Here is a 12,581-nt window from a genome sequence, read left to right on the forward strand (position 1 = left end):
ATTATCCAATTTTTTTTTTTTTCACGCCAAACTCAATTAATGATTTTAATTGATCTGTTTCCTTCTTGAAAACAAATTACAAATGACAAAGAATTTATTCTAATCAAGTTTTGTGTTTATTTTAACAATAAAATTTACTTAATTCAGTTGTTGTTAATCAAATCCACCATCAAACTCATTTTGCCCTGCATGGCTCAACTGGACCATTAGGCCAGATAAAAAAAAATTTCTGGTTTCCGGTTCTCAACCCAGTGTCCCATTTACCCCCCAAGTCAGGTTATTTTATTGGCCTCTGTGTAAAAATAAAATAAAATAAAATAAAATAAAGGCATTATGACACCATGACAGTGTCATAGTGCCAGTGACACACTATGACAGTGTGAGCTTGTTGGCATTTGTCAAAAGTTAAGCAGGGCTTTTATTTTGATCTATGTTGCCTTATTTGTGATATTCCTGCATAACTTCTGCACGGTGTGTGTGATTTGTCCTTGCAAACCACCAGCGAAAATAATCCGACTACAAGAGAAAACCTTCGCAGATATAGTGAAAGAGGTGAAACAGTGCCATTGTAGATTTGCAGGTGCAGCAGGCAAACATGACGGGAGATCCATCATGTTTGCCTGCTGCCCCCACCGTGGAGCCTGGCTGTATGGTGGTGGGCGTGATGGGTGTATTCGACTTCAGGTACACTATATTACCAAAAGTATTCGCTCACCCATTCAAATGATCAGAATCAGGTGTCCTAATCACTTGGCCTGGCCACAGGTGTATAAAATCAAGCACTCAGGCATGCAGACTGTGAAACAAGACATTTGTGAAAGAATGGGCCGCTCTCAGGAGCTCAGTGAATTCCAGCGTGGAACTGTCATAGGATGCCACCTGTGCAACAAATCCAGTCGTGAAATTTCCTCGCTCCTAAATATTCCACAGTCAACTGTCAGCTCTATTATAACAAAATGGAAGCGTTTGGGAACAACAGCAACTCAGCCACGAAGTGGTAGGCCACGTAAAGTGACGGAGAGGGGTCAGCGGATGCTGAAGCGCATAGTGCAAAGAGGTCGCCGACTTTCTGCACAGTCAATTGCTACAGAGCTACAAACTTCATGTGACCTTCAGATTAGCCCAAGTACAGTACGCAGAGAGCTTCATGGAATGGGTTTCCATGGCCGAGCAGCTGCAGCCAAGCCACACATCACCAAGTGCAATGCAAAGCGTCGGATGCAATGGTGTAAAGCACGCCGCCACTGGCCTCTAGAGCAGTGGAGACGCGTTCTCTGGAGTGATGAATCACGCTTTTCCATCTGGCAATCTGATGGACGAGTCTGGGTTTGGAGGTTGCCAGGAGAACGGTACATTTCAGACTGCATTGTGCCGACTGTGAAATTTGGTGGAGGAGGAATTATGGTGTGGGGTTGTTTTTCAGGAGCTGGGCTTGGCCCCTTAGTTCCAGTGAAAGGAACTTTGAATGCTTCAGGATACCAAAACATTTTGGACAATTCCATGCTCCCAACCTTGTGGGAACAGTTTGGAGCGGGCCCCCTCCTCTTCCAACATGACTGTGCACCAGTGCACAAAGCAAGGTCCATAAAGACATGGATGACAGAGTCTGGTGTGGATGAACTTGACTGGCCTGCACAGAGTCCTGACCTGAACCCGATAGAACACCTTTGGGATGAATTAGAGCGGAGACTGAGAGCCAGGCCTTCTCGACCAACATCAGTGTGTGACCTCACCAATGCGCTTTTGGAAGAATGGTCAAAAATTCCTATAAACACTCTCCTCAACCTTGTGGACAGTCTTCCCAGAAGAGTTGAAGCTGTAATAGCTGCAAAAGGTGGACCGACATCATATTGAACTCTATGGGTTAGGAATGGGATGGCACTTCAGTTCATAGTATGAGTAAAGGCAGGTGAGCGAATACTTTTGGTAATATAGTGTACCTAGCGCTGCTGCGATGGTAAGTTGACATGTTAAAGTTAAGGTTAACGTGATATGTTAGGTTGCTTGCGTTAGATAACGTTAACGTTAGTAACGTTGCAAGTAAGTTGGGCTCATCTCAACATGTCCTGTTAATGTTAAGTTTGTTTTGCTAAACTTAATGTTAGCTGCAGTTGGCTAAGTTAGCTAGCTATCCAGCAAGCTCGCTGTTTTGTCAGCAACAGTTAACGTTAACTTCAACAAACCATGATGAGCTAACGTTACCGTTAACATTGTATTTAAAAAGCAACCCATGCATCGTTTCCGAAAATAAAAAAGAATAAAATAAAATAAAATCCCTAACTACCCATCCTTCCCACAAATAAATATGCTTGAATTGCTTCAACAGTGTCATGACATCTACCTTACACCTCAAAGCAATATGAAGTTCAAAATTTGTATACAACTACAGCCTAGAGGCTTTTAAATACAAAGTTGTCATACAGAAATTTCGCAGACACAGGTATGCAAAAAATAAATAAATGGATAAACTTTTTAGTAAAACTCAAACTCTTTCAGTTCACTGTGTTTTCTAGTAGTTCTTCTAGTTTTCTATTGTTACTTCATTCACTGATCTTGTAGTTCACTGTTCCCTTTGTGGTTTGACTGGTTGTAAAGCATATAGCATAAAATTATCACCCAATTCTGTGTTTGACCTTGTTAGTCAACTTCACTCCAACTCATTACCACCAATTTTACACTTATTTTTGGAATGTATGGTCAATAGACCTCATTTACATAAAATTATACCTCATTTTTGAATAAAAATAAGCAGAAATTCTGAATTATTTTGACTGTAGTTAAACTATAAATGGATTGATTATTGCAGACTGGTATATGTGAAAATGAAATGAAATCATTTCAAATGTTTGGACCACCACCCAGCACCACCCAGTGATGGGCAGATCAAATTGACATGGGAATATCACAGGAGGGGAGAAATTGAAAAAAATATCCATAATTCAATGCAAGTAATGATCATCAGTTTTATTTGAAGTGAGTGTAACAGAGAACCATCTGCCATTTTCAGGCAGTTATATGGAAGAAAATCAAATCTTAAATATAAAAGAAAAGTGAACATGGGTCAATTTGACTCAAAGACCACAGAATGGTTAACTATTAACATTTAACATAATCAAATTAGCCAAAGCTTCCAAGCACATGTTGTCTTCGATCATTGGACTTACAGTAGCAGATAAAGACGGACTACTGACCAACTAGCTAAACACGGTGATGCGCAACGCTTTTTCCCCCCTTTTTTTTCACCAGTGAGCAAGTCCAGGCTGTTTACAACCAGATGGAGTGACAGCGGGGACGGCCAGTCACACATTAGCAAGAAACGGCAGAGACAATCGAAGAGCTTGTGGGCGGGCTCAAGGGAAACAGGCTTCAGCTTGAGCGGCCATTTTCCGCTGGGTCCTAGTGCCTGACCTGTTTCCATTTACTATAGCGTAACGTTTTTGGACAGTAAAACTGCAGGGGACCAAAACTGCCTTTTGTTTTGGTCCCCCCCCCCCAACCCCGTGCTGATACCTTTGTCAGCCTTTAAACAAACTTTGTAGCGGACTGTTGTTCATGGTCTGATGCCACAAAACCGAACCAGTTCCAAACTACTGATAGGACTGTGCCTTTTTTGGAAATGAACTGTTCTCTGCTTGCTGCCATGTTGTTGTGTGTGTGTATCTCTGTGGGAAATAAATTCGGGGGGAAGGATGGAGCCCAATTAGCCTTTCTTCCCCATGTGACTGGGAATGGTGTGTAGCAGGAAAGTTTAGCATCATCCACCCCCCTTCTAGTAGGGTAACCAAACTGGAGATGATATAGGATGGCACCAGTACTAGACATGATGTACTTGACCAACTTCTCTAGGACCTTCATGACCAGAGATGTGAGAGCAATGGGCCTGAGGTTGTTTAGGGAGCAAGCCTTGTTCTTTTTGAGGACAGGGATGATGGTTGAGGTTTTCTATGGAAGCAGGACCACCCCTTGGTCCAGTGTGGACTGATATAGCTTCAGGCGGACCTCCCTGAGTTTGAGGGTCCTGCCACAGATGACATCGGGTCTCAGTGGCTTTGTTGGTTGGGATGACTTTGAACAGGTTTAGCACATCCTCTATATGGAGGGTTAGTGTGGTGGATGGCATGAGGCTGTATTTGAGTACCACCATGTCAAATGCCAGGTCAGGCCTCTAAAAGTGGGAATAAAACCTGTTTAGTTCATTGGGTAGAGAAGAATCCCTGATGCCCCTCCACCCTCACCAGTCTTCATGTTTACAGGGGCCATGTTTTTAATCTCCTGCCACGCAGTCCTGTAGTTGCCATGCTGGAACTTCTGCTGGAGCCTATTCTTGTACTGGATTTTAGCCTGACTGATTGCCTATTTCACCTATTTGTTCTGTTTCTCCTCAGCAGATCCTGTAAAAAACACAATTCTTTTTAAATTAAGGATGCTGAGCTCCTTAGTATATATAGTGATGTGATTAGTAAAAGTTACAGAATCAGCATAGAATGTAAAATATTTTGACATTGTGAATGCTTGCTCATGTAGAGTAGTGCTTGAATTTAGGGACAACTCTTACATGGTGCAGTCAACACAACCCTATAGGGCCTCAGTGCTTGATGGAATCCAAGTTCTGATTGTCCTTAGCTCTTTCTCTACTTGATTCACCATGAGAATGTAGGTTGGGACAAGTAGGATGATGTTATGATTAGCCGATTCAAGTGGAGGAAGGGGCAGTGACCTATAGGCTTCAGGAACTGGGCCATAATGCCTACAGGATCTTGTGTCTTATGCATCGGGGTTGGCCTTTGAGTGATTGGGCCATAGAGCAGTGATTAATGTCCCCAAGAATAAATGTGGGGGCATCTGGTGAAATGGTATCCAGTTTGTGTAATGTTGGCAAGCAGATCAGTGGCTTTTGCAACACTTTGGCAAAGAGATCGAGGGAGAGAGCAAGGAATACATTTGAGTGAGTTACATACAGACAAAATGAGGAGAGAGGATATTTTCAAAGTGTGGGGCTGATTTCTGGCCTTAAGGGAATATCTGACTAAATTTGAACTGGCACCTGAAGTAATGAATTGGTAGATTCTGATGTAACTGGTATACTCAAGGTACTTTTTGTCGTTACTGGAGTTTGTTTGGTGTTGTCCACAGTTGTATGGGGAGAAATGTCTGTGTTTGTAGACTTAGTTCTGTACTCCTCTTTTTTGTTAACAGGATGCTGTCTGTGTTTTCTGCTGAAGAGTGGACAGTGAACATGTCTTTTGGATCTTATGAGATATTATAACATCTGTCCTGAAAAATAAAATGAGGAATAGCAGGACTGCTAATTTATTCATTTATTTTGCCAATATTATTTTTTGACCCATTCATATTAATATTTGTTATTAATAGCCTGCACATTGTGACATAAATATCCAAAATTTGTATTCTTCTCCACACTTTCACAATTTAAGTCTTCAGTTTTCTTTAATTTCTTTGTTTGTTAAACCTTGGAAGATCTATCGCAAAAAGTTGCAAATAACAAATCTCTGATAGGCAGGCACTTAGACCAGTGTAAATGCATGTCATTGTCAGTGTGGCTTTGGTTGACATGCAGGGCCCTATCTTGCGCCAGACTCCCTAAACCCGCTATTTGCGGATTTAGGATTTAGGAAGAGGCGTTCCCCCGTAAAAGTTGCTATCTTGTGCACCTCCCGCTATCTGCAAAACACTTGCGCTACCCGCTATATTATGCATAGGCGTGTTTTGGGCGTTACGCCAGTTCAACCAATCAGTGTGCCAGGTGCCATTGCCTTTAAGGGCAGGATGCGCTATCCTAAATCCTAAATCCTAAACCCGCGATGGAGAGAGGGAGGTAGATTTTCTCAGGGGTTCTACTGAGGCTAAAGCAAGTTGGCTTTATATACATATTATATATTATATTATAGGTGAGTTAATTCGGGACGTGGAGCCACATGTGTCCAAGTGGACGTGTCACAAGGTTGTACTGATTGAGTAAAATCCCCGGGCCACACCACAGACACACAAGAGGCAGAGGTGGAACTATGTGTAAACTAATTTATTGACAAGGTAGATTGGGCAAATAAAATATTAAAAATAAAAATATAGTACAGCTGCTGGCTTATGATAAAACAATAAAACGTGCTGGCGTAAGTGTCCAATTAAAACAGTCTTTCCTCTAAACAGTCTATATGAGTAATATACTCAGTCCATTCCGGCGGCGTCCCGGTATCAGTCCGACCGTGTGCGTGGCGAGGCTCCGTCGGTGCGTGCATTGAAGCCGCCTGGGTGCGCTCTCGTAACAGCCCAAACTTTAGGGATAGCGCATGAAACACGGCCACGGACACACCTCCAGGCGCAAATGACGGAGTCGGCATAAGGGATAGCGGGTAGCTTGGGCGCAAGATACCGTTTAGGGATAGCGGAAGTTCCTAAATCCGCAATTTGCAGGTAGCGGGTAGTGGCAGCGGGTAGCGGGTGGCACAAGATAGGGCCCGCAGTCTCTTCCTCTCACACAGACAAGCACGTACATCCATGGAAGTATCATCATTCACCCCTTTCTCTTTCTTCCTTTCTCTGTCTGTTGCTCTTTCTCTCTCTCTCTCTCTCTCTCACTCTCACACACACACACACACAGTTGCCTGCGGTGTCAAGCAGCCCTGAGAAAATATTGAGATGGCGAAGCTTGTGTAACGTTGTTCTTAAGTGCAAAGTGGCGGGGTGTGTGTGTGTGTGTGTGTGTGTGTGTGTGTGTGTGTGTGTGTGTGTGGGGTGGGGGGGTGGGGTGGTGGTGGGGGTTGTTTATTAGGGATTATCTACCAGTGTGAGAGTCACCGTCAGCTTATATAACTCCTCTCCAATCATGGATCTCTGATGAAGAGCATCACAGAGAGATATGCAGTTTGATCTGCTTTCCAAGTGCCACTTCATACTCACAACCTGATTGGGAAGAGAGGAGGTTTTACGAAGCTTGTTTTGAATCTTTAAATTGAATCTAATTGCAGTGGGTCAGTGAGTCTTTGAGAGGACCTTTCTGTGCCATTTATGTTATATACAACACATCATAGCTAGTTTTTCTCCATGCAAGGCTTTCATTTCATCATTTAGTGCCTCCTCATTTTTGGGCTGCCATGGCTTTGACATCTCCACTTGATACGATCTAGGAGTTAAAGCTGGTTCACTTTTGCCACTTGCAATAAGCTTCTCTACATAAGGACATAAGATAAATGACTGAAATGTAAAATCTAAGTGAGAACATGTTCAGTGTATTTTAGCATACAAGAAGATTACCCCACAGAATATGTAATCCTATAAATGTGCAGGAATTTGTCCTGGTTACATTGGTGCAGGACCAACTGACAACTCACATAGTGACATAAGTACATGCTAATACTAATGACCTCACATTCATATCAAGGGAATAAAGCAGGGCTGACAGACAGTTGACTTCACATACATGCATAAAAGCCTTTAGGAATTTATCCTTGTGACACAGAGGCAAGAACATAACAACTCACATGATACATACTGTATATACTGACAAACATGGTACAGGGACTGCAGGGCATATAAACAGCAGACTACTTTAAGTCTACTCAGGTCTGTCACTATGCAGAGGCTGGATGTACAGACATAATGGACAGTACAAGATTGTGCAAACCACATAAGGCCATAATATGGATTAAGCATTGCCAAAATGGAGAAAGCTAATGTAAACTTGAAAATTGTACAGAGCAGCACAGTCACTTTCATTGTGAGGCTCACAGTGTGCCATGTGCTAAACATCATTGCAGTATAATTTATTGTTCCTCACATGGTCTGGATTGCCATTCATATGGAATAATTGTTCTTTTCCTACCGACAAAAAAGTGCTGTCAAGACTCAAAGCCCAATAGGGTGCAGAAAGCACTCTACTTGAGATCTGGCCTTTTCCACTGCTGCCATGGCAACCAGAAAACTCACCATACAATGCAGAGATGGCCTTCCCTGAGCGGAGGTCTACTAACACTCACTTTGTGTGTCTGTCTCGCTCTTGGACACTTTTTTCAACCCCTTCTTTTCACTTGTGCTCTCTGTTTTACACACACTCTGTGTTCATACTCAAACATTCACAAAGTCACGCACGTACATTCACACTCAGTGCTCACAAATACAAGCACACATGCGTGCATGTGCATGCAAACACCCTCACATGTACAGACATTTGCACACATGAACACAAACAATTGAATGTGTTATTTGGTTCTGGAAATCACATTATCAATTCAAGACTCAAATATGATCAAGATTTAAGGCTTAGTTCACCTAGTGTACAAAAAGCACCCTCTCCTCCACACACACACACACACACACACACACACACACACACACACACTGCCTCCTGTTTGCCTTCCACTGTACAGTGATGGAAGACTGTGGCCTAGAGCAAACAGGAGCTGACGCAGAGACAGATGTGACATAAGCCTTAATAATCCTACATAAGCCTTGATACTTGGGTTTGATGTAGATGGCTCTTAGGAACATCAAGCACACGTAGAGAACATCAGGTTCATGAACTTCACCCAAGAGTGCAAAACTGACTGCTCTACCAAACAAACTACTAAACAGTGAACAGAACAATTGGAAAAATCAATCAACTCCTCACCTGTATGGTGGACTTAATGCATGTCTGTTGACTTTCGTTATTATCAGAATTATTTAGTTCTCCAAGACATTGAATGTATGAAGTCCTGTGCATACCACATGCGACGGTATAGTAAAGAGGATGGACAGTAACTAGTGTGGGATTCTAGTCAGCTCCATAGATCATCTCTTACTTTCAGTTAAATTGTATTGAGTTCTGTTAAACTGCATTTTGCTGTATTATGCTCTAAGTGATATGTGTTTGTTTTGTGTTTGCTGCTTTACAGAGTGCACCAAAGCACGTTCCCTTTGTGAGTGTGGTGAGCTGCAGCCTGTTTGTGTTCCTCGCTGTGTTTTTGCTGGTGTGCACAGATACGCTCACACAGCGATGGAGACGTTTGCTAGGCCTGGTGGTTTGGGCCACGCACCTCACCATGGGCTATACCTTCATCTTCAGCAGCCGCCTCATCCTGCCTTGGGACCAGGTAACTTCTCTCCTTTATGTCAGGGACTTAAGTGAGCCATCTGGACTCAGCTTGTGGGTAAACTTTTTTAATGTTGCTTTTATAATCTGATCACACCAGGAAGCTTAAGTGACAGCTCTGGACCACAAAAGGAGTAAAGATGGTGTGACTTAGTGTCACATCATTAGATTTTGAAAGGACATTTGGAAATCTGGATGTTGTATTCACAGTCACCGGCATATTGCTGATTAGGCATACAGCTTGCTAATTTGGGTTGGTAGATCAACCATTTAAAAAGTAGAATTAGCTAAAAAAAAAAATGATAACAGAAGGTCTTTTAGTGCAATTAAATACAGAGCAGGCCATATTTATAGTGTGATACTAGTTAAACTGGTATTGGCAATCAGCTGCGGTATATACATAAAGAAAAAAGACACTTAAAACACTGCTGATAGTCTAGAACTAAAGAATTTTCCCAGTCATTTAACAGGTTTGCCCCCTAATTCTAATTAGTGATGCATGGGCAACCTGCAAGTGTTTACTTAGCAAACACAGCCTGAATTAACCCTGTTTTATAATGATTATAGCCTTTTAATGGTACAGTTACTTTGAAAATTGCCACAAGTAGACACATTAGAAGAAATGGTGCTAGCCACTGAGAGTATTACTTGTAGGGAAAAAAGTATTTGATGTTATGTTATGTTTGTAGCAAGAAGTTGGATTATAGTCCCACTGACTTGCATGGAGTTGGGCTGAGTATTTTCTTTTTTTTTTTTGTGCAGCCAGCCTCCAATGGACATTAGAGGAACTGTTTCTGTTTCTGTCCTGTCACTTTGGCATTTGCTTCTAAACTCACCTGTGATGTCGGCAGCTTGGTCTGGACACAGATTTATTTATTTTTTTCCAATGAATTTTTGAAACACAGATATAGAATATAATCCACACAGATGTGAATTAAATGTCTTCCGAGCTGATGGTTGGCAATTTATGTTTGGATTTGTGCTCTGACTGAACAATTTTCAGGCAAATGATGTAGAAAAACAGTAATTCAACCCAACCATATACAGATTCTGGGGGTGTCAAGTGATTGATTTTTTTTAATCACCTTAAACACAAGGTAGTCATGGATTGATCATAGTCACATATTTAAATGTGTTAAATTACTTGCTTACTTACCCTTTCACTGTTATGTTGTGTCTTTTGGAAACAGCTGTTGCTCTTTAGGGGGATTATATGATGGATTTCCTGATACAATCCATGTAATGTTTTTTAGACCATCATCTTCAACAAAGTCGATGGGCAGACAGTCCACAGCAATCCATTTAGCAGCTGGATCGTTCAGTTTTGTTGTCTTGACAGATTTGCACCTCACACACTCCTCAAGTATGGTTTTACAATTAATTTTATAACAGCATTTTAAGGTCCTTAAGTGAATCACATAAAGTACATTAACGTGCTTGAATTAACTTTAAAAGCCCTGCTTTTATTATTGTATAGTTGTATATAATCGTAAACACCTAGTGCTGGGTAGACCCCACAGTTTTTTTGCCCTCTTCAGAGAGGAAATGCTGTTTTGTGTTTCCAGCACTGGCAACGCTGGTTTGTTTGGAATAAAGGAAGAAGAACTGAGTAGTTAGTATGAGCAGTGATAGCTGCCAGGCTGAACAGACCAAGAAAAGAGTGCTACCAAACTCGGAGTTCATCTGCAGAAAATCCAAGGACAACGACATAACAGTACTGAATACACTGTTTGTTGGACAAATTATCTTTGGGGCAGTGCAGAAACGACACCAAAACAAATAAAACAAAATGAGGAACTAAGTTTTACCACTCTGAGTCAACACAGCCACTGAAGACACAGGTTGTCATCTTCAGTCCAAGTGGAGACGGACAATGATATCATCGCATTAAAATCTCTTTGTAACATAATCTTGGTTTATCCAGGGAAATAATAGGGTTCACTTCATCCACCTTTGTAGAAAAAATTGTTAGGCCTGTCTTATGGTATGCTGCCAAATATGAACAGAGGCCTTTGTTTAGATGTTGTATGCGTATGAGTGTTGAGTTTTATATGCCTTGCCCATGATCTTCCTTGATACAATACACACGCACACAACAGCTCTTCTTTTAGAACAACTCCTGATTTATATTGCCTCACCTTTATGACTCAGAATTACTAAATTTAGATTGCCACTTAATGAAAGTGGCATTCAGTGACATTTGATGTAATTACTGTGCAACAGGAGATGTCTTAAAATGACTGAACCTCTTCTTCTCTTGTTCCAGGTGCCATTCTTCCTCTTCATCATCTTCACTGTGTACACCATGCTGCCTTTTCAGTTGCGGTACGCTGTGGTGTTGAGCGTCATATCCTCACTCTCCTATATCCTCGTCCTTACACTGCACTTGACCGTTTTCAGCCATGAATCCACTCCTTCCTTAGTCAACCAGGTGACACCCATTAAAGTTTGTGTGATGAGCATTACATTGTAGATGAATGATTAATACTTCAATCAGAAATGTTAATATAAAATTCTGCAGCTGTTGTTGTTAAAGGATAAGTGTGTTGTAGGGTATGACCAAGGGGTTTTGAGGGCCAAAATGATTATTTTTATCCTGACTCTCATTATTATGTGCTGGTATTACACATATAATTAAGACCAAGAATGAGTTTAGTGTCTCCTCAGAAGTTTGTTCTTTTCTGGGAAAAGCCTGGTAAAAAGCATGTAGACCATCATGAGACATAAAAATGTGATTGAACTCAAAAATCAAGAAATCAAGAAATAACAAATTAAAGCATATTAACTAAATGAATAGTGAATTAACATTCATACAAAATAATTAAGATTGACTTGTTTTGTATGTAACACTTATGTAAAGCCTACTAGTCAAAATATATTAAAGTGAAAATAAACTACAGTAATGAGAGTCATAGTAATTTCTACTCTTGCTTGAGTCCTGTAACAGCAGGTACACATCGGTCCAGAGATGGGCCTTCTACACCTTCACTGGTTAACCAGAGCTACAGTTTCAAGTATGTTTGTGTGTGTGCATGTGTGTGCACATATGTATTTCCAGCTGAGCTCTAACGCCTGCCCCTGTCTGTTTCTTCAGCTGCTGTCCAATGTCGTGGTGTTTCTATGCGGCAGTGTCGTGGGAGCCTTTCATAAGGTCCTGATGGAGAAAACCCTCAGGCAGACCTTCCAAGACACCCTGAGGTGCCTGAGCATGCGTATGAAGCTGGAGATAGAGAAGAGACAGCAGGTTAGTCCACCACACTGGGTTTCAAAGAGTAGTTCTACACCCCCACACTGGGCTGCACTAAATTCAGAATGGCTCCTCAATTTTGTCTGAATGGCATTAAAGCATAATACCTTTGTTATGTTTTCAGAGGCTTCCCAATGCAAGCAATGATTGGGGATATCGAATGGACATCCCCCATCACTAGGGCTGTAGTCTGTTAGTCGACTGGTCGATTTATTGGTCGATACGTTCTTGGTCAACCAAAATCTG

The 12,581-nt window shown here is 41.6% G+C and overlaps 1 protein-coding gene across 3 annotated transcripts in view; it reads left to right on the top strand.

Annotated features, from left to right (window-relative positions):
• adcy7 (adenylate cyclase 7) overlaps window positions 1-12,581 on the top strand; it is a 124,028-nt gene that overhangs the window by 59,308 nt on the left and 52,139 nt on the right. For all 3 annotated transcript variants that reach the window (XM_030078613.1, XM_030078620.1, XM_030078626.1), the window contains 3 exons: window positions 8,892-9,089; window positions 11,355-11,519; window positions 12,183-12,332. In XM_030078613.1, coding sequence (XP_029934473.1) covers window positions 8,892-9,089; window positions 11,355-11,519; window positions 12,183-12,332 — 513 coding nt within the window. The remainder of the gene's footprint in view (window positions 1-8,891; window positions 9,090-11,354; window positions 11,520-12,182; window positions 12,333-12,581) is intronic.

Source organism: Myripristis murdjan, chromosome 3, assembly GCF_902150065.1.
Source record: "Myripristis murdjan chromosome 3, fMyrMur1.1, whole genome shotgun sequence".
In the NCBI taxonomy this organism is placed as follows: domain Eukaryota; kingdom Metazoa; phylum Chordata; class Actinopteri; order Holocentriformes; family Holocentridae; genus Myripristis; species Myripristis murdjan.